Below are 27,669 nucleotides of genomic sequence, written 5' to 3'. Positions count from 1 at the left end.
CTTTTGGAGAGCCGGCACTTCTGACGATGAGCACCAACCCCCGTTATAGCTTGCACCCTGCTGTCACCCACTAAATCTTTCGCTTCTCTGGTACATACAACAACCCTGTAAGGATGGATTAATAAGTTACATGTCCAGCTTCGGTAAAGGGAGACATTTTTACGGCCGGGCAGCAGGGCATGCAGCGAGAGGAAGCTCAGAGAGAACATGGTTCACTGCTGCCCCCTACCCACGGGCCGTGTATCTACACACTGGGGGCAAGCTCCGAGAATCGCCAAGTCAATTTCTACACATTGACAAGGGATTGATCCTTGATTCTGTATTTAGCCACAGGACAGAACGTTTTCCTAAGAAATCTGAGGTTGCAGTTGCAAACAGAGACATGGTAGTAGCCCTCCTGTCTCCTTACAACGTTTAGGATTTTTCACCCACGTTTGTGTTTTGCCATTCCTGTAAGTCTGCCTTTCTCAACATTTTTCACCATTGTGAATCCCCCTGAGACATTCTTTAGGTTTCAAGAAACCCCAGAACTGGCATGATTGTGTAAGAATATGGTTGGGAAGCATTGCTGTGTACATGCCCACCTGGGACTCCTCCCCTTCTCACCCCCTCCAGGCCTGTCATTGGCTATTTTGGGAGGGGGGGTCAGGTTGAAATGTCCATATATGCTCATATCACCTGATAAACACCAATACACACACACACTGGCATGGACATATGGGAAACCCTTCCAAGGCTGTCAAGAAACCCCAGGGTTTCATGAGACCTTGGTTGACAAAGCCTGGTGTAAGCCACTGATATAGATGGGGGCACGCAAGCATTTCCCAGAATGAAATCAGAGTGCAAAGCAAGATGGGAGAAGCGGCGAACTCGACACAGGGTTGCCATTTTGAGAAGCAGGCCTGTGTTCTTTGTAACAATCGGTTCTGTCCTCAGGAAGAAGAAGAAGAGTTGGTTCTTATATGCTGCTTTTCCCTACCCGAAGGAGGCTCAAAGCGGCTTACAGTCGCCTTCCCTTTCCTCTCCCCAAAACAGACACCCTGTGAGGGAGGGGAGGCTGAGAGAGCCCCGATATTCCTGCCTTCCCTTTCCTCTCCCCACAACAGACACCCTGTGAGGTGGGTGAGGCTGAGAGAGCGCTGATATCACTGCCCGGTCAGAACAGTTTTATCAGTGCCATGGCGAGCCCAAGGTCACCCAGCTGGTTGCATGTGGGGGAGCGCAGAATCAAACCTGGCATGCCAGATTAGAAGTCCACACTCCTAACCACTACACCATACTGGAAGGAATATTAAAACAATTTGGGACAAGTGATAGGGCAGACCGGACTTAGATTCTTAAGCACTTTTTTTAAAACAGTCATCTTTATTATTTAAGAATAACATATTACCAAAAAAAATAATATACAGTTTTCAGGCTTTTAGATCATTACTTGCAGGGGGGAAAACATAGAAAAAAAGGTTACCAAAGAGACTGGTATAAAAACACAGAGACTGATCAAAAAGGATACAAACTTGTCTAGCAAGAATACAACCAAGGGGGCAGGGGGGATCTGTTTGTACAAAACTACTGTTTACAGCTATAGAATATATAAAATGTTCCCTATCTGATGGCAAAAATACAATTGGACATTTACTTAGTTACTCTTTAGAATTATTTTTAAAAGGTTACACCCAGAGGTAATGTGTGGTATGGGATCTTGGAAAGCAGCCCTGCAACCATCAGACCAGGATCCCCAGCTGTGCCCTAAACATGGCAAGAGGCAGATGCAAACATCTCCATATAAAGGAGGTGGCTGCTTTAACCAACGTGGACTGCTCAGTAGGGTTGTGTGCCTTGGCGTCCGAAGCAGCCATACAAGGCCAAAGCAGCCAGCGCTGCAGGGGGCAGGGGGGTGGCACCAGCGTTCCACACACACACAGGCACAGAGCGCACACACACAGGCACAGAGCTCTGCACCTGCATGCAGGCTCCGGGTTGCGCGCCACCGCCAGCACCTCCCCTCCCCCCGCGCCACTGGCTGCTTCAGCTTTGAACGGCCGCTTCGGATGCCGAAGGCGCACAACCCTACTGCCCAGGGGTTGCAAACTGCGGCACAGGTGGGCAGGAGAGGAGCAATGTGATTCCCTCACACACACCGACAGGGCCTATGAGAGATTGACAAAGGCATCCTCAACATCAACGGACCAAGAGGGTGCTTAGGATGGTGCTGCCAGAGCCCCTCTCTCATTCAGCTCCAAGATATGCTGGCGAGGAAGAATCAGGGTGCTTTGGGGCTTGTCAAAGGTCTGCCTGTGGTATATACATGCACAAAAGCTGCCATTGGCAGCACACGTGACATATTTTTCATACAGAATCCAAACTGACTCCATATGCTGTCCTGTGGCACTAGATGGGCCTCCGTTAAAAGCAGGCTGAGTGGAGGAGGAGGAGGAGGAGGAGGAAGCATTCCGGCTTAAACGGCCCTTCAACTCCACCACTTATGGCTATCGACAACAACAAAAGAGGGGAAGGGAAGGCAAATTCCACAGGGAGAATTGAATACAGTACATACAGTAGCTGCAAAGTCCAATAGACATATATATATATATATATTTATATATTTGTTCACTGCACCAGTGGGAAAGGCTTATAAATATATTTATGGTATAAAAAACAGTTTTAACCAATAATTATAAAAAGAGCTTTAAACAAGTTGTATTGTACCTAAATTCTACAAAGAGCTCCCTCTTCCTTAGCTGGTCGAGGATCGAGTCAATAGCTGCTTTGCTTGCTCGGAGTCAAGACCCCTTCCTGCTCATGGGATGTAACGCGACGGTCACTCTTCGTTTCAGGATCTCCTTACAATTTCGTTCACAGGCCAAGAAAACGAGAAGGGGGGGGGGAGAAAGAAGGGGACACACCGGCTTTTCTGGGGCTGAATTCTGGGCAAGGCTCTCAAAGTGTTCCGGCCTTCTTCCCGCGTTCAGATTCCGTTCCTATCCTTTGCCTACGAGAGGCAGCAATGGGAGAGGCATGGACCAGGAAGCCACTAGGTACATGTCTTGTCATTTCAAGGGACAGGGGCTGCTGGCCCTGGGCTCCCACAGAAAGCACAAGTGAAAAGTTCATCGACCCCTCGCTAGGACAGATGGGTTCGACTTAACATCATTGAAAAAGGGATTGCTCCTTTGCCACGGAGCGTCACGTGTGGCACAACTGAAGGGAAGGCTGGACCACGAGGGAAAGGACAGCAAGGGCCTTCTCATGTGCTGGTGTGTCTATCAGAGCTTTCCAGATTCGAGCGTTCCTCGTCCTACATGGCCCTCAGAGGATTTAGAAATGAAGGGGCAGAGCCATGTCTTACGGTTGCTGTCGAGAAATGAGTTATCCACAACCAAATGCAGGACGCGTGGGAATTAAAACACGCGCACACATTTGGGAAAAGTCAGCCGATCGGGCTCTCAGATGTGCGTCCGTGAGTATTTTAAGTTTGCAGGGGACTAGTACGCTTTATGCCGTGGAAGAAAAAATGCTGGTGCATGTTGCAGCAGCGGCCCTGTGTGGCCCTGTCCTCATCAAACGCAAGCTCAAGATCAGGGCAAAAACAAGACACCCGCCCAAGTGCTTTTGTGCAACCCTTGCCCATTGATTGACGAGGCTTCAATCATTTGCACGGATCAGCTGGTTTTAAAAGGGCTCACGAGTAAAAAGAGGGAGCTGCAGGGAGATCAATGCTGGGGAAAAACAAGGGTCCAAAGTGACCAAAAACTGAAAAAAAAGGCAAGTGTGCTTTTGAAAAGGTTCCACAGCTCATGGGTCTGTGAAATGGAATTTATAAAAAAAAACCCACAGACTTCTTTTCCTCCCACCCACCCCTATTTTTACAGAGTCTGTTAAGTACCAATGGGAATCCCACGCGGTCCGTGTCTGAGATGGCTGAGAAAAATAAAGGCCTATATAGTCTCTGAAGGGTCCTGGTGTCCGATGGGAAATCACAACAGCTTGCGGTGGAGGATCTCCCAGACCATCCGTTTCCGGAAGTAAGGCATGTGTTGCTTTAGCGAGACAAAAAAGGGAAAGAGAAATCAGTCAGCCATCCAGAAGGGGATACTGGTGTCAGGGTTGAATCCATTCTGCACCAGTGGGAAACACACCAACAAAGTTATATCCTGCTGTGCCTGGATCTTGGGAGCGCTTCAGAAAGATGGTTAACATTCTTTTGAAGCTGTAATCAGGCATCACCAGCCTGATCGCATTCCCAGGTCTTTTACAGATCCACAAGTGAAGCCAAGTTTTCGGGGGAGGGATCAATTGGACCAAGGTGTCATAGATGGCTTCTGTCCTCTATGGTAGCGATCCCCAACCTGTGGGCCGTGGACCACATGTGGTCCTTCGACTAATTGGAGGTGGGCCCTGAAGGACGCCTTCTCTCCCCCCCCCCCCCGGCCCTTTACTTCATCCCCCCAGCCCTTTACAACACACTTCATTGTTGTGGCGTGTCTGTATCTTATTTTGAAGGGGTGTTTAAACATTACCATAGCGATCAGAGAACGTTAGGGCAGTGGTTGAGAGTAGAGGAGTAAACTACCCCCCCCACCGGGCCTCAGTAAAAGGCGTTGAGTGGTCCCCGGTGTTGAGTGGTCCTCGGTGATAAAAAGGTTGGGGACCACTGCTCTATGGCAGCCATTCCCCAACTTTTTTTTTGGTCAGGGCCCCAGAACCAATGGGATGAAATTAATTCAAAAGAAATTCCGTCTAAACGTTCGGAAGAAGTTCCTGACAGTTAGAGCGGTTTCTCAGTGGAACAGGCTTCCTCGGGAGGTGGTGGGTTCTCCATCTTTGGGAATTTTCAAACAGAGGCTGGATAGCCATCTGACGGAGAGGCTGATTCTGTGAAGGCTTAAGGGGGTGGCAGGTAGCAGTGGATGAGCGATAGGACTGTGAGTGTCCTGCATAGTGCAGGGGGTTGGACTAGATGACTCATGAGGTCCCTTCCAACTCTATAATTCTATGATTCTAGGAGCTCTTATCAGATCCCGGGGCCCCTCACTGACCCCCAACAATGAGCCAGGCATAAAAAAGGTCCAAGCCAAGAGTGAACTAATTATAGTTGATATAAAGGTAAAGGTATCCCCTGTGCAAGCACCGGGTCATGTCTGACCCTTGGGGTGACGCCCTCCAGCATTTTCATGGCAGACTCAATACGGGGTGGTTTGCCAGTGCCTTCCCCAGTCATTACTGTTTACCCCCCAGCAAGCTGGGTACTCATTTTACCGACCTCGGAAGGATGGAAGGCTGAGTCAACCTTGAGCCGGCTGCTGGGATTGAACTCCCAGCCTCATGGGCAAAGCTTTCAGACGGCTGCCTTACCACTCTGCGCCACAAGAGGCTCCTATAGTTGATATACCTTGTCTTATATATACACGAGGAAGGGGAATAACATTGGCCATTCAAGTAATGTGGCTTGAAGAGAGTCCCATGAGGCAAAAAACGAAAAGGAAAGTAAATGGAATAGCTTATTCTGACCAAAAGTCTTAGCGAAGAAGCTTCAAGCACATTCAGATTAATGAATCCTCCCAAAAGAATGCTTTGAATAATCCATTCTAATATTCTGATCTATTAGATTATCTTCAGAAATATTTCATCTATGAAATGTTGTTCATGAACAAAAAGTAAAATCTGAACAAATGCCGCAGACCTGCATCTGTAAGCAATTCAACCCCTCAGGCGCGGTGAGATTTCTTCTTGTTGTTGAATTGCTTACAGCTGTCGGTTTCTGGCATTTGTTCAGATCTGACTCTTTACACATAAGCCTTCTGGCCATAGAGCAGCCGCTAGACCAGCAAGCCGGCTCACCTGAGTGAAGTTGATTGGCTTGTCTTTGGTAATGTAGTCAGCATATTTGCAAGCAAACATCCCACAGTCGCTGCCGTTCATCTGTTGCGGGATCTCCTGTAAAGACAAACAAACCCAGCTCGCTCTGTTTAGATGACAAAAACCCTCATGTTGACTTTATCAAATACCTGTGCTATAAATGGCTCCAAGTAATGGAAGGTTTGAGAAACCCAAAGAAGCCCCTCTAAAGTCTGGGGACGGGGATGATATGAAAGAATGAGACTTCTGAATGAATGGGAACAAATAACCCACTATCGTTCTGGTCGAGAAGATGGCCAGATTTGGAACACTTCAATATGGCTAACAAGGGAAAGGTACAGAACGAGAGGCCCATGCCAGGCTCCACACGGAGAGAAGCCTCCGAGTGCCTGGACCCACTTACGAGTTCTGACAGCTGCTACAGGTCCCATGTTAGCGGTCCCAAACCCCCAGTACGGGGACTGGTACTGGGCCGTGGATCAGTTGACACCGGGCCGTGGCTCCTCCTAGTCCTCCTCCTTGGCTGCTGCCTCAGGGGCTGCCCTGCCACTCTGCCACCGGCTTACCTTTGGTGCTCTCCGGCAGCTGCCATGGCTGGGGCTCCCCCTTGGCATGGCACTGCGCAGCTGCTGCTGGCAGTGCCCCTCCACCAGGTGGCAGGAAGTCAGGGGTGCCAGCGGGAAAGCAAGTGGAGCAGGGGCTCGGGGCGGTGGCAACGTCCCTCGGCGACGTCCCTCGTACCCCCCCTGGGCCTCAGTAAAATTGTCAAGCATTGACCGGTCCCCGGTGATAAAAAGTTTGGGGACCACTGTTCTAGGCAAAGAGAGAAGTACTACCCTCTTGCCTTCCAGTGTACGTGGATAAAATTACCCATTATGAAGTTATCCAGATCCTGGACTCCAGACTGCATTGGGACAAACTACAGTATCTTGTGGACTGGAAAGAATTCCCCATGGGGGATAAGGAGTGGGCGGATGCAATTCAGATTCGCGTACCCAAACTAGTTTGGGACATTCACTCAGCCTACCCGCTGAAGCCATCCTCCTCATCTCACATTTCGGGAGGTTGACCTAAAGGGGGCAGTGTGTCAGAATCCTGATGGTTCTGCCATGATTTCTTTGTAGTTGGGTGCCTGAGTTTGGGCCTTGTAGCAATTAGAGCTTCTTGCCTCTGATGTATGACCTGTCTCCCTCTGCATTCCATCGCTCCCCTCCTTCCCTTCGCACACCATCCCCTGTCTGCCCCTGGTGTCTTGGGAGTCTGGGTCCTTATCAGAATGTTATGGCTGTAAAAAGCTCGCCATTTGTAGGGACTTCCCGGGGGAGGGAGAATATCAGGGGAAGATATATGCAAATATCTGTACTCCAAACCCTAGTTCCATCAATGCATTGAGTGAGTGTACATGCTTGGCTCAATAGAGGAAACTTATTAAAATAAGAGCTTACGTTTTGGCCTCACAAAGATCCTCACAGCTTTGCTACTTCTAGACCAGTAGCCATTTCCAGTTGACCCCCAACCCCCCCACTATTTCTGTCACTGGTTGTGTTGGCCTGATCTTCTAGCTGCAGGCAGGCTCCTTGTCTTTCTTTGCCAGAAGCAAGAAGGTGCTGCCTGAAGGCACGTGGACAAACATTAACGGTGCCTCAGGCACGCAGAAACTTCAGCATACACGGAGTTTCAAATCACAAACTAGTCTCTCAGCCAGATCATAGACAAGGGACTTTAAAAGCGTCACTCATGGCACATATCAGCGCAAACAGCTGCAAGCAGATGGGTAACAGAATGAAGCAAAGAGGCTTTCTCTATTTCCCCGAGGAGCAGGGATGTGCACACAGGCCACGATGAATCATGTACATCATTTTGGACCCCTTTTTGTGCAGGTGACCCAACCAGGCCAACATACCTGGCTCCTTTTACACAGCAGCATCCAGCCATTGGTATCAAACTCCTTTCGCTTTTTGTCCAGGCTTTCCAACTTTAGGTACTGCCTGCAAAAGTGGGGAAAGAACAAAGAACGTGCTCAGCTAGGAAGGAACCAACAATTCAATTATTCCACTTAATTCTCTCCGTTTCAGAAATGCCTCTTTCGCGCACCAGTCTAAAAGCTCAGCTCCAAAACATCCATCGCGGGAGGTCTGAAGCCGCAAAAACGCCCACGGAAAACGCTTGATAAGAGGGCGATGGATAAGGACACATGGGTTCTCTGGCTAAAAAGCTTCCTGAACATGACCAAATTATGTCATTTCGGCTACATCCTGCTGTTCTCAGATTGGTTTGTTTCCTTGCTACGTAATCCCAAGGTCACGACTGTATCGCTGACTCCCCCCACAGGTAAGTCATGAAGCACAATACAGTCCTGTGCAGAGTTCTTGGGGGTAACTGCATTGGATGCATTGTGAAACTCCTTTTTAGTGGCGGTGACACAACAGCAGACCCATCTGCTCATGCAGCTGCATGCACCTGCAGGCCAAGTATGGATACATTTCCAAGAAATTCACGTGGTGGTTAAAATCAATCTCAGGGCCTGCACGCCCTGCACTGAAAGTTCCGCTACATCACATTGTTCTTAAAGCAGGAGCTCAAGGTAAGAAATAATCCACTTGCATTATCAGTGAATTTAGGCAGATTGCGAGTGGGTGGGCAGAAGGGATTGTGTCTGAGCTTGGCTCATGTGGCCCTTTCTTGTATGCCCAGGGAAATGCCAGTTGCCACTTTGGGATCAGAAGGTGAATTTCCTCCAGACCAGACTGGCCAGGGATTCTGTTTTGTTTTGTTTTTCGGGGGGGGGGGGGATAATCTGGGCATTGGGGTCTTTGTGGTGGGCAGGTAGTTGTGAATTTCCTGCATTCTGCAGGTTGTTGATGATGCTGGAGGTCCCTTCCAACTCTATAATTTTATGGAGCAGTTCATATATCTAAAGATAACATGGGGTGCAATAGCGGCCAATGGAGTACAGTGTTCTCAAGAGGAGAGAAGAGCTGTTTTTTTTTTTTTAATACCCTGCTTTTCCCTACCTGAAGGAGTCACAAAGTGGTTTACAAGCACCTTTCCCTTCCTCTCCCCACTAGACACCCTGTGAGGGAAGGTGGGGCTGAGGGAGCTCTGAGAGAACTGTGACTAGCCCAAACTCACTCTGCTGGCTGCATATGGAGAAGTGGGGAATCAGCATCTGGTGCTCTTAACCATCAAGCCAAGCTGGCTGGCTCTCTTATTGGGACACATTATAACATTTCAGGTAGCAAACGTCAGAACACCCCCATCATTAAAACAATGTTTAAAGCATCTGCATAAAATACTGAAAACAAATAAAACATGCAAATACAAACCCATGTATCCCCATGCACCGCCCCCCCCCCCATGCTATACTTCGCAGATTACAATTCTGGGGCCTATTTTCTACAGGTTTCTGCAATCCTTTTTCCTCCACAACTTTCCCCAGAATCTGCACGCTGCTGCAGCTGAATGGCAATGCTTTGAGGGGGGCTAGATAGGGCCTTGTTCCCCACCGCTATTTTCTTCCAGATACGGGTACACTGATCGGTTGAACAGAAAACTCGCTGAGCCCACGCCCTTCTAAAAACTCCGAAAGCAACAGAGGTGTGCCCTGCCTTCGCTTGGTAACTATTTCCCAAAGGCTTGACGTTCAGGTGCCGCACCAGGCGTCCAAAGCAAATAAGACCCGTTCAACCTTGTGCTGGGAACTCATCCTGTTGGACTAAAGGCCTGCTTGCCAAACACAATCCCCCATCCCGACTCCCACTTTCCCCCAAATAAATGTAGCCCATTCAGCCTGGTCCCCATCTGATAAACAAAGCGAGCGGCTTTAATTACACGCTGTGCAGCTGGCGGGTAATTTGTGCGGGCTGACACCCTGCAATATGGGCCTTGGGACAGATTTCAACACAACGCTTCCACACAGGGTGTGTGCGATGAGCGACTATTTTCGCTTCTCCCTGGGACTGCCTTGGCCCTTTCGGCCACTGACCTGAACCGGGAGGTCGGACAGGGATGCTCTTCTGAAAAAGCCATATGACCAAATCCCAGATGGCCAAGAAGCCTTTGGCCTGTGGTTGCTGAGAAGCGGCTGCTGGCATCCCTCAAAGCTCTTAAGGCAAGGCAAGTAAAACCTCCCTCTCTTCCCAACAAAAGACCCTTTTTCTAAAAAACGAACCTCAAATCACTGGATGTGCATGAACCGTTTGGCTGGCCTAAATGGGTTCTTTTGAGATCCTGATCCCTGTTTTTAAGCAGCAAAAAGGTGATTTCTTACAGGGCTGAACAACTCTTATATCCACATTCCTTAGTCCCCTTTCTTTTTATTTTATTTGGGACAATGCGACTGTAGTGTGATGTAAGCAGTTTGTAGTGTGATTTAGAATCCAACTCTCTGGTCTCAGGACAAAATTACCCACTGAGCATGGCTTGTTGCTTGTGGGGATGCTTCCATGCTTGGGTGGAGACGGATGGGGCAAGCAACTAGTCTCTTTTAATTATTTCTTTTTACAACTGGGAAAGTGTCTTCCCTTAATGACTAACCTTGACATTTTTATTTCTCCAATGTTTCTGTGAACTGCAACTGGACCCAAAAGGACAGATTAACTGTTTTAGCAAAGAATTACCATACTGCATCATTTGGATGTTATGACGGTTTACTGATTTGCTACTTATTTACTCTCCCCTTTTATCTGTACTTTTATGATCCTTGTTCCATTTCGTTCGAGGAAGAATGCATGCACTTGAAAGCTCACGCCTCGAATAAATCTTTGTTGGTCTTCGAAGGTGCCATTGGACTCAAGTTTTGTTGTGCTACATCAGAACAACACAGCTACCCGCTTGAATCTACTACACAGGGAGCTGAGTAAAACAGATCACACACATGGGAAGTATGACAGGTCATACCACGAAGCTGATTCTACAGTTACAGCGACTCCCGAGTTGTCTCCTCAGACAGAGAGACATCTAGGAGCAAGTCTGGCTGTGAATGTAGACCACTGGTGGCATGGGCAAACCATATTACCTCCTGTGCCATACAGAAGACACACTCCACTGCTCAACTTACCCCTGCTCCTCCTTTGCACATCAAAAGTGAGGCGAGCCACGGCGGAAGCACCGCAAAGAAAGCAAATGTACAAGCTGCCCCACGGCAAGTTAGGCCCATGATTCATCTAGTCTGCAAAGGTCTACTTGGGTGGTTCTCAGGCAGAAAAAGCTCCTCCCCAATCCTTGCTACCTGAAGCCTTTTCAAGATTAATTCCGTTCTTTAAAATTCTGCCAGCGACTGGTGCCAGAAGAAAGGGATGCGTTTTTAAAGAGGCCGCAAAATAAGCTACGAGATTTATGGCGTGGCCCCATAAATCTCTCTTTTCTCAAAAGGGGCAGGCAAATCATTCCAAACTCACCCAAATCAGGAAGCTCTAAAGATTGAAAGCATGAAAGGGTCACTAACCATGAATAGGACCTCCGTCCTCTCTTCCCGGTGTGAGCCTCCCACTGCATTCAACCAATTAAAGCCTCCTGAAAGGAAACAGAGAGGGAAAAGCGATTACAGGTCGGGCAGCAACAACGAGCCAAAAGCCCGGAGTCCTCTTCCTCCCTGTGGCCCTAGCTGCCTTGCCTGCCAGACCCGCAGGTATCATGAGTCTAACGATGCTGCCACCTTGCTGGATGGAATCTGGGCTGGTGTGGCCACCACCATACCTTGCCATTGTTCCCATAATTTCGAGAATCGTTATGGATGACAAGCGGTACAGACAGTATAAACATAGTGATGGCTGGATTGGCAGACTTGCTTGAGAGAAGATCTACCCGAGGAAGTCCTTAATGTGGTGCTCGTGGGTGCTACAGTACCTGCTGACACTTTTCCCGGGGTCCACCAAGTGTCTTTAGAAAGTAGGCGGGACCTGCTGGAGGCTTTTGCCCAGCAAGGCTTGTGATTGGATGTGCAGGTGACTAAAAGCCCTGCCTTGTCAGCAGCTGCCAGCACAGCACAAGGGACTTGGCTGTGAGACTGGAGGTCACCTGCAGCTGCCATTTTATAGCTGGCTCCACCTACCTGGGTGGCCATTTTGTGAAAGATACTTTGTGGTTCCACCCACCACACGGTGTCTGAATCCTGTGCCCCCACAAGCTTTAAAAGGCTCGGGACCCCTGAAGTAGCACAAGTGGCAGAAATGCATAATGCCCACAGCTAAACTAGTCAAATGATTAGTTTGCAAAGTTTTAACCAACAGCACTTACTACGGATACCTGCTAACTGTAGACAAGGCTAACAGATTCCTCATTCCTGCCTGCCACTTGTACAAAGAAAGCTCGGCTCCTACACGTCTGGTGTAAAAGAAGAAGAGTTGGTTCTTATATTCCGCTTTTCTCTACCAGAAGGAGTCTCAAAGCGATTTACAATCGCCTTCCCTTTCCTCTCCCCACAACAGACACCCTGTGAGGTGGGTGAGGCTGAAGGAGCCCTGATATTCCTGCTCGGTCAGAACAGCTTTATCAGTGCCAGGGCCAGCCCAGCTGGCTGCATGTGGGGGAGCAGGGAATCAAACCCAGCTCGCCGGAGTAGAAGTCCGCGCTCCTAACCACTACACCAAGTTGGCTCTCAAAAAAAAGATTACAAACATTTTCAGTCTCTCTTTAGTTCATTATGCAGCCCAGGCGGCTGAAAATACAGCTGGGAAATTAGAAGAAACAGCTTAAACTCCCTGCATTAACAGGTGATGGCCGGCGATCTCCTGCAATCACAACTGATCTCAAGGTAACCGAGATTAGTTCTCCTGGAGGAAATGGCTGCTTTGGGATAATGCCTCACTGAAGTCCCTCCCCTCCCCAATCTCCATCATCCCCAAGCACCCCCCCCCGCCCCCCAAAAAAACTCCTGGTATTTCCCAATTAAGAGTTGGCAGCCCTCCTTATATGGATGTAGACCGTTTGATTTGGCTTTGCATTATATGTTAAAATAATCACCTATCTTAGAAAAATCACTCAAGTCAGACTCCTGCACCAGCATGTAACTTTCTCGTAGCCACACGGTTAAAATAGCACTCGCTAGTTTTGCCCTGACCTGGACAGAACTGGTCAGCCTGGTCTTGTCTGAGCTTGGAAGCTAAGCAGGGGCAGCCCTGGTCGGTACTTGGAAGGGAGACCAGCAAGGAAGCCCAGGGTCATGATGCCGAGTCGGGCAATGGCAAAGCACCTCTGAGCATCTCTTGCCATGAAAGCCCCATCAGGTTTGCCATAACTAAGCTATGACTTGCTATGACTTGGGGGGGGGGGGGGAATCTTGTTCCATCAGGAATACAGGCAGGAAAACCAGGATACTCTAAGGGGGTGTGTGTGGCCAAACCGTGGCTATCCTACCTACGTTAGTCTGCTCAGGAGTCAGGGTATTTTAGCCAGCAACCTTGGACGGTTGGTTGGGGGTTTTATTGGAGCTTTTATTGATCCATTAAGTTTTATTATTGTAAGCCTCCATGAGTCCCTGGAGAGTGGTGGGATATAAATCCAACAATCAATCAATCAACCAACCAACCAATATCCATGGACTACAATCTCCAGCATGTTGGCCGGGGCTCACGGGACTTGTAGTCTGTGGACATCTGGAGAGCCACCTCTGCTCTAAAGGCAAAGAACAAACACCAAAACATATCAAACTTTCTAAGTTTTGTGTGCTTTAGCTACAGTAGACTCGAGCTTAATACTTGCAAAATTTCCTACCCCCACACCAAAAAAAAAAAAAAAAAGGGTATCTGGCAAATGTGCTGACTCAGGAATTCTTGGAAGTAGACAGTCACTATTTGTTTGTTTTATTTATTTTTTGGACTTCTTGCCCGCCACTCCCAGCAAGCAGGCCCGTGGCGGATTACATGACAAAACCCCATACATAAAACTCAATTAACCCCAATGAAAAACCCATTAAAATACAAAACACATGGCGGTAAAAACAAAACCCATCCTATGACCGTACGTCTGCCGGAAAGGGGGTCGGTAATGCATCAGCTGGCCATCACTAGTGGTGCTACAAATGGGTGACAAGCATCTTCGGGGAGGGGGAGCATCCGATCTACATCCTGCACTGGCCTCAACCGTAGACTAGTGCAGACCCTATTTAAGGGCTTGGGATCATATACTTCCTTTACACCCTGACTTTTTGTCCAGCGCGAACTCCAAGTAAATCACACCATTCCCCCCTTGCTCCATTTTATCCTTACCAGAACACTGAGAGGCAGGCTAAGCAGAGAGACCCTGACTGGCTCAAGGTCAACCAGCACACTTTCATGGCAGAGGAAGGCGAAAAGGAAGGCAGTGCTTCAGCTCCTGTTCGTTAGAATCATAGAGTCGGAAGGGACCTCCACGGTCATCTAGTCCAGGGGTAGTCAACCTGTGGTCCTCCAGATGTTCATGGACTACAATTCCCATGAGCCCCTGCCAGCAAACGCTGGCAGGGACTCATGGGAATTGTAGTCCATGGACGTCTGGAGGACCATAGGTTGACTACCCCTGATCGTCTAACCCTTGCACAATGCAGGAACTCACAACTACCTGCCCACCCACAGTGACCCCAATTTCATGTTTCAGTGACCCCCAGTTGTGTTCAACTTGCCAGGGCTTAGTTTGTCTATATTTGTGGAAGTTAGAGGGGCCTGCGAGTAGCGTACAGTTTTTCATGGATTGGTTCCCTTCTAATCTGTACACCTAATAGTTGGGTCAGCTCAACCATTCTCTCTCTCAGACCACTGAATCAGAAGGAGACACACATTTCTCTTTAGAAGCATTAAAAAACACATTTTTCATAAGCCAGCATAATAGAAACCCCCTGGATCCACTGAGCTGTCTGCTTATCTGTTCCACTTAATATTTCTGGTTAAAGCTCTGGACGAGGAACGTGTCTCATGGCTTGTGACACTCAGCGCTTAACACCCACTCAGGGCGGCTGTCCCACCCTTGAGTGCCTCCTCCTCCGGGTGGCTTGCCTGTGTGTCCAGCGGCCAGCCAATCGCCTTCCGTCCCCCCACCCCTGACCACCACCTCCTTCTTCTACTTCCCTCTGAGGCTTGGTGGCTGCACATCCCTGCCCCTGCTGGTGAATTCTCTGCCCGGAGCCTACAGCCTGCAGCCTTTCCAAGTCCTGGGGAGAGGGGTAGGCCGTCCGCAGAATTCTTCCACACACCCCCAATCTGGCCCGTTGCATTCCTGAATGCAATGGGCTTGGCTCCTAGTTTTTATTAATATTTCTTTGAGATATCTTGGAAATTAAGATATCTCTTTGTGCTGTGACTAGCCAGAGCCCTGTTTTCTTATCAGTCTGTGCTCTTAGTGCCTCTGACTAGGAAAACCTAAATACCTGGATTTCTGACTTAGATGGGCAGTAAGGCCCATCCCACTGGAAGAACCATGTAAAATATTCTGGAATACTCACAGCAGTATTTTGCAAGCTTCACTGTTCATTCCGCCCATTGAATCATAGTATGTGATGTTTTTTCTCCTGAAGTCTATGACCTAAGACAGACAAATAACACAATTATGACGTCCTTTCATGTGTCTCCCTTCTTTTAACTCTTAGCCTTTTAAGCTGTTTTCAACTACATGGCTTTCATTTTGCTTCTTCTGAGCATGCCAAGGAGGACACCAGGGACCCACTGAACCCAGCAAAACATCCTAGACAAGATGCTGATTAAAGGGCCTCAACCCCTCCCCTCCCAGCCTAAAAAAATAAGGGGTTTTTGGAGAACTCAATAGCCTACGTAAGCTGGTTTTATTCTGCCTGGTCTTCAAAGTTGCGATATGGCTTTTGTTTTGAGCTTTTGCTACAGACCATCACAATTATTATGATATTTCATTTTATAGGCTGCCCCTTTCTGCAAGCAGACTCAGAGCAGCTTACAGTAAATTTAGTAGGAACATCAATAAAACCTGTTAAAAACATTACAAATTGTGTATTACTACTCCTGCCCCGTAACTCCACTGGCAATCTATATCAATTTTTTTCAAGTGTATGTGGGAGATCTTTCTGCGTAGGGAGTAACCAGTATAGCTAGAGAAACCGAATTGGGGGAGGTGGGCAGTAGAGGGAGGTCTGTAGTTTTTCCTGTTTTATCCTGGCCCCAACCATAGGCCTAGTAGAGGGCCGCTGTTTTACAGGCCCTGAGGAACTACAGTAGCCTGGATCTCCACTCATTCCACCAGGAAGAAGCCAGGGCTGAGATGAATTACATACTCGATTTCCTTATCTGGGTATATTTAGGACCTATATGATACAAAAATCTCGGGCATACATACATCTGAGTGTAAGATCTATCCTTTGGATGGTCAGTTTCCCCTGTATTTAAGGGTTGATAATGGAGTGCTCAGTGAGCCTCTTGTGGCCCAAGGTGGTAAGGCAGCTGACCATGAGGCTGGGAGTTCGATCCCAGCAGCCGGCTCAAGGTTGACTCAGCCTTCCATCCTTCCGAGGTCGGTCAAATGAGCACCCAGCTTGCTGGGGGGTAAACGGTAATGACTAGGGAAGGGAATGGCAAGGCCACCCCGTATTGAGTCTGCCATGAAAACGCTGGAGGGCGTCACCCCAAGGGTCAGACATGACCCGGTGCTTGCACAGGGGATACCTTTACCTTTAATGGAATGCTCAGTTTGATTTATACTGCTGAGGAAGGCCTTGTGCTGAAATGCATATGGGTTTGGTGCTTTTAGACCAGTATTTTTGGAAACTGATCTTGGTCTCAATACTGGGATGAGGTACATGCTGAACTACACGCTTGTTGTTTTTAGCAGTTTTATGTGCATTATTCCACTAAACATGGATGTTCTGTACATTTGTGGTATTGCTCACAGGTATTTTTTAACTTATTTTTCGTGGTTCCAGCTCTTTGGTTACCCCTTCTTGTGCAGGGTTGTGTTATGCTGGGCATGTGACCAATTGGGAATGCTCCTAGATCAGGGGTGGGCAAAACTGAGGCCCTTCAGATGTCCATGGACTACAATTCCCATGAGCCCCTGTCAATGCTGGCAAGGCCTCATGGGAATTGTAGTCCATGAATTGTAGTCCATGAAGGCTGCAGTTTGCCCACCCGTGTCCTAGATTCAGCCAGGGGTTGGTTGGTTTTTAAAAAACTGGTGAGTTGTGTGGCCAAGAATGCTTTTTATCGCTTACAACTGATTCCAAAGCTGACATCCTAGCTACACTAATACATGCTTTGTAACCTCCGGGTTAGACCCCCGGTTGCAGGCTTTATATGGGCCCATCCTTGAAGTTAATTTGGAAACAGCAGTTATTGCAGAATGCAACCCTGTGCTGCTTGACTGATATGGGGTGCGATGCATGCACATTACAGATTTCAGGATTACTGCCCTGTCTGACAGTGGACTTCTGGGCTCAATTTAAGTGGCTGGTTTTTCCCCCTATAAAGCTGTTCACAACCTGGGAGCTACATTTTCTCATTCCTGAAGGACTGCCTCTACCAGGCCATCTCTGAGTGACATTGATGATTAACTGACTGACATCTCTTCACAGTCCCCTCTTTCTGGGGGAAAGAAAGTTCCCAAGGGACCAAGCCCTATGAAGATAGGTTGAGGGACTTGGGAATGTTCAGCCTGGAGAAAAGGAGGCTGAGAGGGGACATGATAGCCCTCTTTAAGTATTTGAAAGGTTGTCTCTTGGAGGAGGGCAAGATGCTGTTCCCATTGGCTGCAGAGGAGAGGACACGCAGTAATGGGTTTAAACTACAAGTACAACGATATAGGCTAGATATCAGGAAAAAAATGTTCACAGTCAGAGTAGTTCAGCAGTGGAATAGGCTGCCTAAGGAGGTGGTGAGCTCCCCCTCACTGGCAGTCTTCAAGCAAAGGTTGGATACACACTTTTCTTGGATGCTTTAGGATGCTTAGGGCTGATCCTGTGTTGAGCAGGGGGTTGGACTAGATGGCCTGTATGGCCCCTTCCAACTCTATGATTCTATAATTCTATGGGAGGTTTCCCTCATCTTCTATACTATTTTATACTATTTCCCTATTTTTCTCCACTTAACAAAACAGTGAGAAGTGGTGTGTACCCTGATCTCCTCTGTCAATATTTAGGAAGCTGCCTGAGGAAGTATTATTCCATTGGTATGGTGAAATTTGAGTTAATATGCCCAGTCATTACAATGGAGAATTGCTTTTTTTAATTTAAGGATTCTGATTAGGTGTTTTTGAGATGGTTTAGGGTTTAAAGCAGGGATTCCCAGCCAGGGGTCCATAGACCCCCTGGGGGTTTGTAGGAGCTCTAGATGGAGTCCCACAGCCTTCCATCTCCTGCCTTAACTGACTTCGCCACAAGCTAGGGAACTGGCTGCCTCCTCCCTGAGGGCTCAGTGCGCAGGGGAAGTAGCATGGGGGGTCCAGGCTGTCTTCTCAGATCTTGCTCTTCTTTCTTGCCTCCATGAGGCAAAGCTGCCATAGTAGTACTAAAGGCAGGAGGCGGGAGTGAAAGGGAGGTTAAAGCGTGTGGGTGATGATGTAACTTCTAGTGACATGTCACTTCCTGAGGTCGAGGCAGGGGGGGCGTGGCCAGCTGACATCCATTCCGGGGGTCCTTGACATCAAAAGATGGAAAAGGCTGGTTCAGAGATATGAGATTAAGGAATATATAAATTAATAAGATTGAATTGTGATTTTTATTTGTGGTGTAGGTATATGTTTTACTACACTCGCAAGTTTTGTACTGTGAAGAAGTGGGAGACAGCTAACAAATATACATTCTTTAAGCACCGTACTCACTGCTAAGCACCAATGGACACCAAGGTGAATAGGCACCAACAAGATATCGACGGAAAATACGTCCACTTTTTTAGTCCAACGTTTTACAGCTTGGTAACCGGCAGTTTTTAACTTGGTGAAGAAAAAGGTGTTAAATGCGTGAACAGTCGGAAACCCTTTCTGTTTGCTTCTCTCCATCAACATGTTCATGTAGAAATTGATGATCTGACAGGGAGGGAGAAAAAATAAAGACTGATGTTAGACAACTGGGAGAAAACTGGTGAATTTTCAACCAGGCCAGTTTGGTGTAATGGTTAGGAGTGGCAACTTCTAATCTGGCGAGCTGGGTTTGATTCCCCACTCCCCCTCCATGTGCAGCCAGCTGGGTGACCTTGGGCTTGCCCTGGCACTGATAAAGCTGTTCTGACCGAGCAGTGATATCAGGGCTCTCTCAGCCTCACCCACCTCACAGGGTGTCTGTTGTGGGGAGAGGAAAGGAAGGTGAATGTAAGCCGCTTTGAGACTCCTTCGGGTAGAGAAAAGCGGCATATAAGAGCCAACTCTTCTTCTTTTCTGCATTCATAGAACAACACCTGTTGGAACACTGGTGTAAACGGAGGTATTCAACTTTGCTGGCTGCTAAGCCTGGGGCTCTGACAACCTTTTATAACAAAAAATCACAATTGCTCATTAATGGAAAAGCTGTGAGGACTACGGAAACTTTTTAAGCATTCTGAGCATCATGACCTCGGAGCTCGGAAGCTAAGCAGGACTGGCCGTGGTTAGCATTTGGATGGGAGACCCCCAAGGCATGCCAGAGTCGCGACACAGAAGAAGGCAGCGGCAAACCACCTCGGAACGTCTCGTGCCTTAGAAACCCTACGGAGGTCACCACAAACCGGTTGTGATTAATGGCAAAAACAAACTAACAGAAAAGTTACGCATGTGGGCAAAACTCCTAGGATTACGAAACAATCTGGATAATATGGACAAGGGCCAAGGAGAAAGGGCAAGCAAACCAAGAAATGACCTGGTTTGGTAGTGACGGTGACTCAATCCAGTATCATAGAATCATAGAGTTGGGAGGGGCCAAACAGGCCATCTAGTCCAACCCCCTGCTCAACGCAGGATAAGCCCAAAGCATCCTAAAGCAGTATCTTGGGTTTGATTCAGGAAGCTGCCTCAGAGCACTTCAGAGCCCTGGTCTAGCATGACCTGCCCTGTCTGCTCCATCTGGCAGTTGCTCTTCAGGGTCTTAGGCAGATGTCTTTCATTTCTCCTGCTCCCTGAGCCATTCTAAATTGAAGATGCCTGAAGACTGAACTTGGCCTCTTCTGATAGCAAAGCAGAAGCTCTGCCAGTGAGCCGCAAGGGCATGAAAGGCTTCGGACTGGACCATGTTGTGGTGCTGGAACCAGAATAAGGAACTACACTTTCAGCTGCAGGTGTGGGATTTCTAATCTGGTATGCAAAGCGGCTGAGGGCATTACACAGAAGAAAAAGGCAGGAAGGCGCTTCACCTTTCCCCCGGCCTGCTAGGTTTCTTCCAAGGCTTCCTCCAGCTGCTGCTTCCCACTTGCCTAAATGTTCAGATACAGGAACGGGGATTTTGTTAGAGCCCTGGCCACAAAAAGAGTCGGAGTGACATCTGAGCACGCTCATCCATGTCACCAAAGGCAGAACCCGTTTTGTGCTAAATTGAGTGTGCCTCGGTTCAAAGTGATGCCACCTTCAATTCGCTCTCTCCTGCTATCAAAACAAAAATCCCATGGGAAACCAGGAAAGCTGAGAAGTCGGTGTTGCTGGTTTTAAAACAAAAGGCATTGGCAAGTGGGACCCAAGGCCTTCCTTCTAAAAGAAAGATTTGTGGATGACGATTTTCACAGCCTTCTGTGATGGATGGGCAAAGGACCTGCCCCTTTCTGTCAGTCACCAATCCCCTGCCTGGTGTGATTGCAGAGCTGGCCAATCAGGGCCAGCAGGTGGCTGGAGGAGCCAGAGGAGAGGGGGAAGTGAAAGAGGAGACCATATTCCACTTTCATTTTTGTCAGATAGGGCCTGAATCTTCACACAGGCACGAGGGTGATGTGAGCTGGCCCCTACTGCTTTACTGAGATTTTATACAACCATCACGCAGCTACAGAATCCAAAAAACCCGAACCAATGAAACGAACCAACGAAAACCAGCATTTCGGCACCGGAGGAGGACACAGTGGATTGAGGTTACCTCATCATTCAGCCAGTTGAGATTGTTCAGGGTGTGGATGTCTTTTCTAGTTATCGTTAGCCGGAAGGCTTCACTCAGGACCTCGTCCTGGTTCCCGCTGCGTAACACGCTCTTTATTTCCCTCTCCATCTCCTAAAGGGAATACAAGGGATGAACACTTCTGCGGCTGGAGCCAAAGACCTTAATCCCAGCTCAAAATCAGATTAGTGGTTCAAAGGGTTGGTTAAAACAGCCAGTTCTATGTGAACCGCCCTGAGCCTTAGGGGAGGGCGGTATACAAATGTAATGAAATAAAATAATAATTTTTTAAAAAATCATTGCAAAGAAAAATTGCTTCAGAAGGCAGACAAGTGGTGTCCCATCTGGAATTGTGTTCCTTGTAATGCAGTGGTTCTCAACCAGGGGGTCGGGACCGCTTTGGGGGTCGAACGACCCTTTCACAGGGGTCGCGGCAGGGTGAGCAGCTTGGCCGGGAGGGGGGCACTGCCACTGTTGTCGCTCCTCCTGCAGGCGCCCGCGCTTGGCCGCCAGCCGCTCCAGCACCGCCCCCAGGAAAAAACCAATTTATATACAACCATGAACAATGGATCTTCATACCCTTGGTCAGTTTCGATTTAATTTCTGTGAAAGAACACTTGCCTAATTTTATGGTTGGGGTCACAACATGAGGAACTGTATTCAAGGGTCGCGGCATGAGGAAGGTTGAGAACCTAAGGTTCTCTGGCAGCCAGGCAAGAGATGTTTGGAGGTGGTTTGCCACTGCCAGCCCCTGTGTCATGGCTGCCCTTCCAAATGCCAGCCAGGCTTGACCCTGCTTAGCTTCTGAGATCTGCCAGGATCCGGCTTCCCTGGGCTATCCAGGTCAGGTCAAGTTGCGCTCAGTTATAGTGCAAGAACGCAATGACGGTGTGTGCCCGGGCTCACAGCCTTGACAAAATGCTACTTTCCTTGGTTAAAGGGACTGCAACCAGGAGGTGGCCAAAATAGTGCTTTTAGTTTTGAGCTGTTCTGGTCAAGCTTCAGAGTAGCCCAAAAAGTATGTGCAGAAATGGGCTGAATCTTGCAGTGGGTTTCTGTGAATGGAGGGGGGGGGGAATGAGGCATTTTCTTCACTATTCCCCTCACCCACCGCAGACCTCTTACTCCTTCCTCACTGTTGGGGGAGGGGGGTCCCCTGTGTCTGAGGATGCATGCATTCGGGAGGGGAAGTTTGCACTGCATCGGGAAAGAGGCGGTAAGGAAATATGTTCAACGATCCCTCCCATCAGTGGAAATGTTCCTCAGGATTCAAGCCAGTATGTCTGTATTCGTGTGCCAGGAGAAACTATTGTTATGGCTAACGGAGACCAATAAACCAACTTCATCATCTGGCTTTGGATCCCGCTTGAATGTATCCCAAGCGAGCGAAGCGTTTGAATGAATAACTGCAGTGGATTGATTAACACAAGTTAGTTAATTCAACCATGGCTTCGCATGACATTTGAACAGAGTCGACGTGATTTCTCAGATAAAGGACTGGGCCCTTGGTCTGCACAAACAGGTTAACTGGAGGGTTTCCCGATATCACACTGGGGTTGGCAGACAGGAGAGGACATCGGTTACTGTATCAGACATCAGTCACTGTGGGGCCTCGGAAATGGCACGTGTGGTATAGTGGTTAGAGAGCTGCACCAGGATCCAGGAGGCCCAGGTTCGAATCCCCACTTTGCCATGGAAGCTTGCTTGGCTGACCTCAGGCCAGCCACGCTCTCTGAGCTTACCCTACCTGGCAGGGTTATTGTGAGGATAAGATAATGTTGTGTGCCACTTTGGGCTCCCCATTGTGGAGAAAAGCAGGGCACAAAAAAATTGTTCCCCTTCAAAATTCTTTTATGCCTCACTTTTATCTCTGGCAGGAACCCAACGTGGCTGACAAAAGTTCTTCCCTTCTCCATTTATTATTCTGGCTAGGACAGTGAACTGAATTGTTCACAGCGACCTTTGCCAACATGCAATAAATTTGACTGACTGACTGAACTTAATGTCTGCGTGATTTGTTTCTGGAACTGAAAGGGAAGTTGTAAAGCTTTGCATTCAATTTTCTTTTTAGTTAACACAATTTTTATTTCTAATAGTAATAAATAAATTAAACCCACCCTTCTGAAAATGCTCAGGGTACAGAACAACATGGATTCAACAATCAAGATAATTCCTAAAACCATGTCTAAATAAATACCATTAAAAATTCTTTTTTCCGTAGTCTCCAACTAGTACAGGGGAGGTTTTACTGCAGGGGGGTGGGTGAGTTTAGATCTTTAGAGGGCAGGTCCCTCTTGCAGTTTGTAGCATCAGGGCCCCAACTGCAGGCCTGGTGGAACACCTCTGTCTTGCAGGCCCTATAGAACTGGCTAAGGTCCCGCAGAGCCTTGATTTCTCTTGGCGGAGCATTCCACCTGGCCAGGCTCAAGACCTTCTGCATGCTGAGCAGACACTCTACCACTGAGCCACAGTCCGTCCCCTAATGCGCACTCCTGTGTGAAGTCTTCTTTCATGGAAAATAGTCCCTGTACACAGAAAGCAAGCATTTCAGGGAGTACAGGCAATGCTACAGTGACTTTGGCCAAAATAGAGTTTTTGGCCTCTTATGTGTAATGAGGGTGGATGCATAACTGCACATCTTTCTACCTGTTTTGAGAGCCCCGTTTTTCACTAAGACCCTCGAGCCTGCAAGCATCAGCACAAGACTTACTTCAGTGAGTTCAGGAAACTCTTCTTCGCCGTCAGCTCTCTTTGGTTCTTCCGGGACTATCGTAACAGGAATCTCCTTCTCAAGAGGTACTCGCAGGTGTAGGTCTATTGAGTCAGGAATGGAAAACTCCTGTTTCTGCAGCCTCTGAAAGGAACATTCTTAAGATAGCGTGAATTCATTTTACGACTTGGCTTTCTCACGTTTTGGGGCGGATGATGGACAAATATGGTTCGGCCATTAGATTTATTTAGGGTCCAAAATGTAACTTGAGTGAAAAATACATCAACGGTGAAATCCTATTACTTTCCATTGAATGTGGAACAGTTCTGTCCCTGTCTTCACTTTCAGTTTGCAGTTCAGTATCTGATAAAACTCAAATCCAGAAAAAGACCTGGTTTTATACCCCACTTTTCACTGCCTAAACGAGTTTCAAAGCGGCTTACAAAGCGGCTTAGAGCCAGTTTGGTGTAGTGGTTAAGAGTGCGGACTTCTAATCTGGCGTGCCAGGTTCGATTCTGCACTCCCCCACATGCAACAAGCTGGGTGACCTTGGGCTCCTCACGGCACTGATTAAGCTGTTCTGACTGAGCAGGAATATCAGGGCTCTCTCAGCCTCACCCACCCCACAGGGTGTCTGTTGTGGGGAGAGGAATAGGAAGGTGACTGTAAACCGCTTTGAGCCTCCTTCGGGTAGGGAAAAGCAGCATACAAGAACCATCTCTTCTTCTAAATGCCTTCCTTTCGCAACAACAAACACCCTGTGAGGTAGGCGTGGCTGAGAGAGCTTTGAGAGCAACTGCACTGTGAGAACAGCTTCTAACGAAACTGTGACCACCCTAAGGTCACCTGGCTGGCTGCAAGGGGAGGAGCGGGGACTCAAACCTGGCTCACCAGATTGGCAGCCGCCGCTCTCAACCACTAGGCCAAGTTGGCTCTCAAGGCGGCCACAGACAGCAGCAGTGAGATCACTTTTCCTATGGCCTGCAGCTGCATCGATGACGATTATTCCTAGCAAAGCAGGAACTTGGGCAGCCTTCCCCAGCTCAGTTGTTAAATCCAGCGTTCATTCACGAAACGGAGAAATGAGTGTCTCACCTGGCTCTGCAGCTGCAGCGCCAAAGCCTTCTGCTCTTCTATTTGTCTCAATCGCTCACGGGCTCGTGAATCATACACGCTGGTTCTTTGTTAGACAGGAAGCAAAGTGGTCAGCATTGTCGGCAAACACAAGTTTATGAGCATCCCCAGTAGGAAACCACATTCAGGTTATGAAACCAGAGGACACAAACAAGCTCTCATTTTTTTAATTACTTTACTTTCTACCTCTGCTGCACGGTCAGACTAAGAACTTACCACAGACTAGGGGCCAAGCCCGTTGCATTCAGGAATACAACAGGCACTAGATTGAGGGGTTGGGGGGTGGAAGAACTCTGCAGGTGGCCTCTCCCTCCCCCCAGGACCTGGAAAGGCTGCAGGCAGCTGTTAGGGAACTCACTGGCAGGGGCAACTCTCACATGGTAGCGATCTGCAGCCTCCAAGCCTCGGAGGGAAGTGGAAGGAGGAGGGGGTGGACAGGGGTGGGGGACGGAAGGCGATTAGTTGGCCGCTGGACAGACAGGCAAGCTGGTTGGGGGAGGAGGAGGCACTCAGGGGCGGGACAATCACATTGAGTGGGTGTTAAGTGCTGAGTGGCACTTAAGCTGTGAGACACGCTCCTCCTCAGAGGCCTTACCAGAAATATATTATGTGGAACAGATTTTTCAGAGAACCAAATGGGGTTATGTATCCCCTGAGTGGAGCAAAATGCTACAAAGATACCCAGGTTTACTGAAAGACTCAACTCTCTTCTGAAAGCATCTGTGACAAGGCACTGATCACCGAATGAAGAGAGAAAGACGCCCATGGAAGATGAAAACCTAAGTCACAACCGCAGGCAGGAGTTTGCGTTTCAGGAAGCCCCAGGGTTCCACCCTGGTTGAGAAAGTCTGATATAAAGAATTATTTTTAGGGGACAACTCCAGCCACTCCCTGAAACAAGCCATGATGATGTTCAGCTTGAGGAACCCAACTTTCTCTTACTTGTGCCCCCCCTCCAAATCAGCCTCTCTCAACTTTTTTACTGTTGAGAACCCCCTGAAATATTCTTCAGGCTTCAAGAAACCTCGGAAGTTGTGTGATGACGCAGAATATGATTGGGAAGCATATCTGTGTACATGCTCACCTAGGACCCCTCCCCTTCCCACCCCCTCCAGGTCCATCACTGGCCATTTTGGGAGGGGGAGGGCAGGTCGACATGACCATATATGATCAATATCACCCAATAGCTGTTTCAGAACTTTGAAGAATATATAAAACATTAATGAATTCCCACCCATTCAAGAAATCTTTCCAGGGCCGCCAAGAAACTCCAGGGTTTCATGAAGTCCTCAAAATATCTGCCCAACAACAACAACAACGTCACAGCAGAAGAGAACTAGAAGGAAAGCATCTCAGCAGACCAGGAAAAGCCCCAAGGTTATTTCTGGCAGTGGTTTCAGAAATGGTTCAAGGGAAAGCAAGGCTGCGTTGGCAACCACTACCACAGGTTAGAAGAAAACGCGACATGTTTAAAGAAAAGCATAGCATCCAATTACACCCCAACCTATTCTGAATCAAAGCGGTCAACTTTCCAAAGAATAAAAACCACTTACAATTCTTTGATCCATAATTCAGCCTGGAAGAAAGGGGTGCTGAAGAAGAGAAAGAGAAAGAGAAGAAAGAGTAAATGTGCTGTCTTGTATGGGGCACGGGAGGGTGCTTTAGCTGAAGGGAACAGTAGGCAATAATTCGGTCCTGTCTCATGCCCTGCTGCCAGCTCAGGAGAGAAGTGTTCAGCTTAAAATGATACTGGGACCCTGAGTACCTGATGGGGATCAGAGGGTGTAAAAAAAAAAAACCCAAACCTGTCCATTTGGCTGACATGACAAGGAAGGAGCCAACGGGGCTCCAGGAGAGCCAGTTTGGTGTAGTGGTTAGGAGTGTGGCATGCCAGGTTCAATTCTGCACTCCCACACAGCTGGGTGACATTGGGCTGAGCCAAAGCACTGATAAAACTGTTCTGACCGAGCAGTGATATCAGCGCTCTCTCAGCCTCACCCACCCCACAGGGTGTCTGTGGTGGAGAGAGGAAAGGGAAGGTGAATATAAGCCGCTTCGAGCCTCCTTCGGGTAGGGAAAAGCGGCATATAAGAACCAACTCTTCTTCTTCTTCTTTTCTTCTGCTGTGTGGCCATCACCTGAAGGTGCTGGAAAAAGGGCAAGAAGAACAGGCCAAAAAAACAGTGGCAGAAGAGAACAAACCACCCTAGGCAGAAATCTCATAGCACAACACACTGCACTCCTAGCCCCCAATCCTCTACCTTCCCAATTTCATAGGCTGAATTGCAAGGGCCCATGCAGTTGCAAAGCTACTCCTGAAAAGAAAAAACTGATGAGAGGTTGGATCCAGGATTAATTTTCCACTCATGCAAGGCTTTGCTGTCAATGCAAGAGAATGTTCCTGCCTCCCCATCCTCAGAAACAATGTGAGAGTCAAATCAGGGGTCTGCAGCAGGAAGGGGAAAACTGGTGGAAATTAGCCCACCTTTCCCATCAGCTGGACCCAAGCTGAGTAGATGGTACTGCCGGTTCAAGGAGCTTTGCTTGGCTGGGATTCACCGTCTCTGACCAAAGAGGTCAGAGCCTTTGGTGGGATCAGGACATCTGCCAAACAGCTGCCCTCTGCAGCCACACCTGCCACCAGAGCAAGCTGCTTAGCCTGCGCCAATGGGCCTTAAGGAAGGCTATGTCCCCACCACGTTCTGCAGCAGCTCCTGCTCTTGGTCCCCAGAATCTGAAACTGCAAATCAGAGGGAACACAACAACACTGACCTGGGAGCTGGATGTCTGAAGTCTTTGCCGTTGAGCATTATGACGGAGTCGGATCCTGAAAGGAAAACAACACTTAACATTCAGAATCTCAGGAACGAATGGGATACAGCCAGACTCCATGGATCTTGAGACTTATTCAGCAGAATAGAGATTCAGACTGCATGTCTGCTGCCTTACCACTCTGCGCCACAAGAGGCTCGTCATATATATAAATATGTATAAA

At 48.3% G+C, this 27,669-nt stretch overlaps 1 protein-coding gene across 4 annotated transcripts in view; it reads right to left on the bottom strand.

Moving 5' to 3' along the window:
* Positions 1-1,357: 1,357 nt before the first annotated feature.
* The window catches only part of SENP1 (SUMO specific peptidase 1), a 52,975-nt gene continuing 26,663 nt past the window's right edge, over positions 1,358-27,669 (bottom strand). For 3 of the 4 annotated variants that reach the window (XM_077329138.1, XM_077329137.1, XM_077329139.1), the window contains 10 exons: positions 27,447-27,501; positions 26,228-26,266; positions 24,636-24,720; positions 23,541-23,684; positions 20,813-20,944; positions 18,607-18,810; positions 15,272-15,351; positions 7,760-7,844; positions 5,839-5,934; positions 1,358-4,037 (listed from right to left, as the gene is read on the bottom strand). In XM_077329138.1, the coding sequence (XP_077185253.1) occupies positions 3,975-4,037; positions 5,839-5,934; positions 7,760-7,844; positions 15,272-15,351; positions 18,607-18,810; positions 20,813-20,944; positions 23,541-23,684; positions 24,636-24,720; positions 26,228-26,266; positions 27,447-27,501 (983 nt within the window). In that variant the 3' untranslated portion in view covers positions 1,358-3,974. Of the gene's footprint in view, positions 4,038-5,838; positions 5,935-7,759; positions 7,845-11,302; positions 11,371-15,271; positions 15,352-18,606; positions 18,811-20,812; positions 20,945-23,540; positions 23,685-24,635; positions 24,721-26,227; positions 26,267-27,446; positions 27,502-27,669 lie in introns of those variants that run through there. The other variant, XR_013229628.1, reaches the window with a different exon arrangement.

The sequence above is a fragment of the Paroedura picta genome, chromosome 3 (genome assembly GCF_049243985.1).
Source record: "Paroedura picta isolate Pp20150507F chromosome 3, Ppicta_v3.0, whole genome shotgun sequence".
Lineage (NCBI taxonomy): Eukaryota > Metazoa > Chordata > Lepidosauria > Squamata > Gekkonidae > Paroedura > Paroedura picta.
Note: the sequence above shows the minus strand (reverse complement) of the source record. Positions and strands in the feature narration are given on the sequence as shown.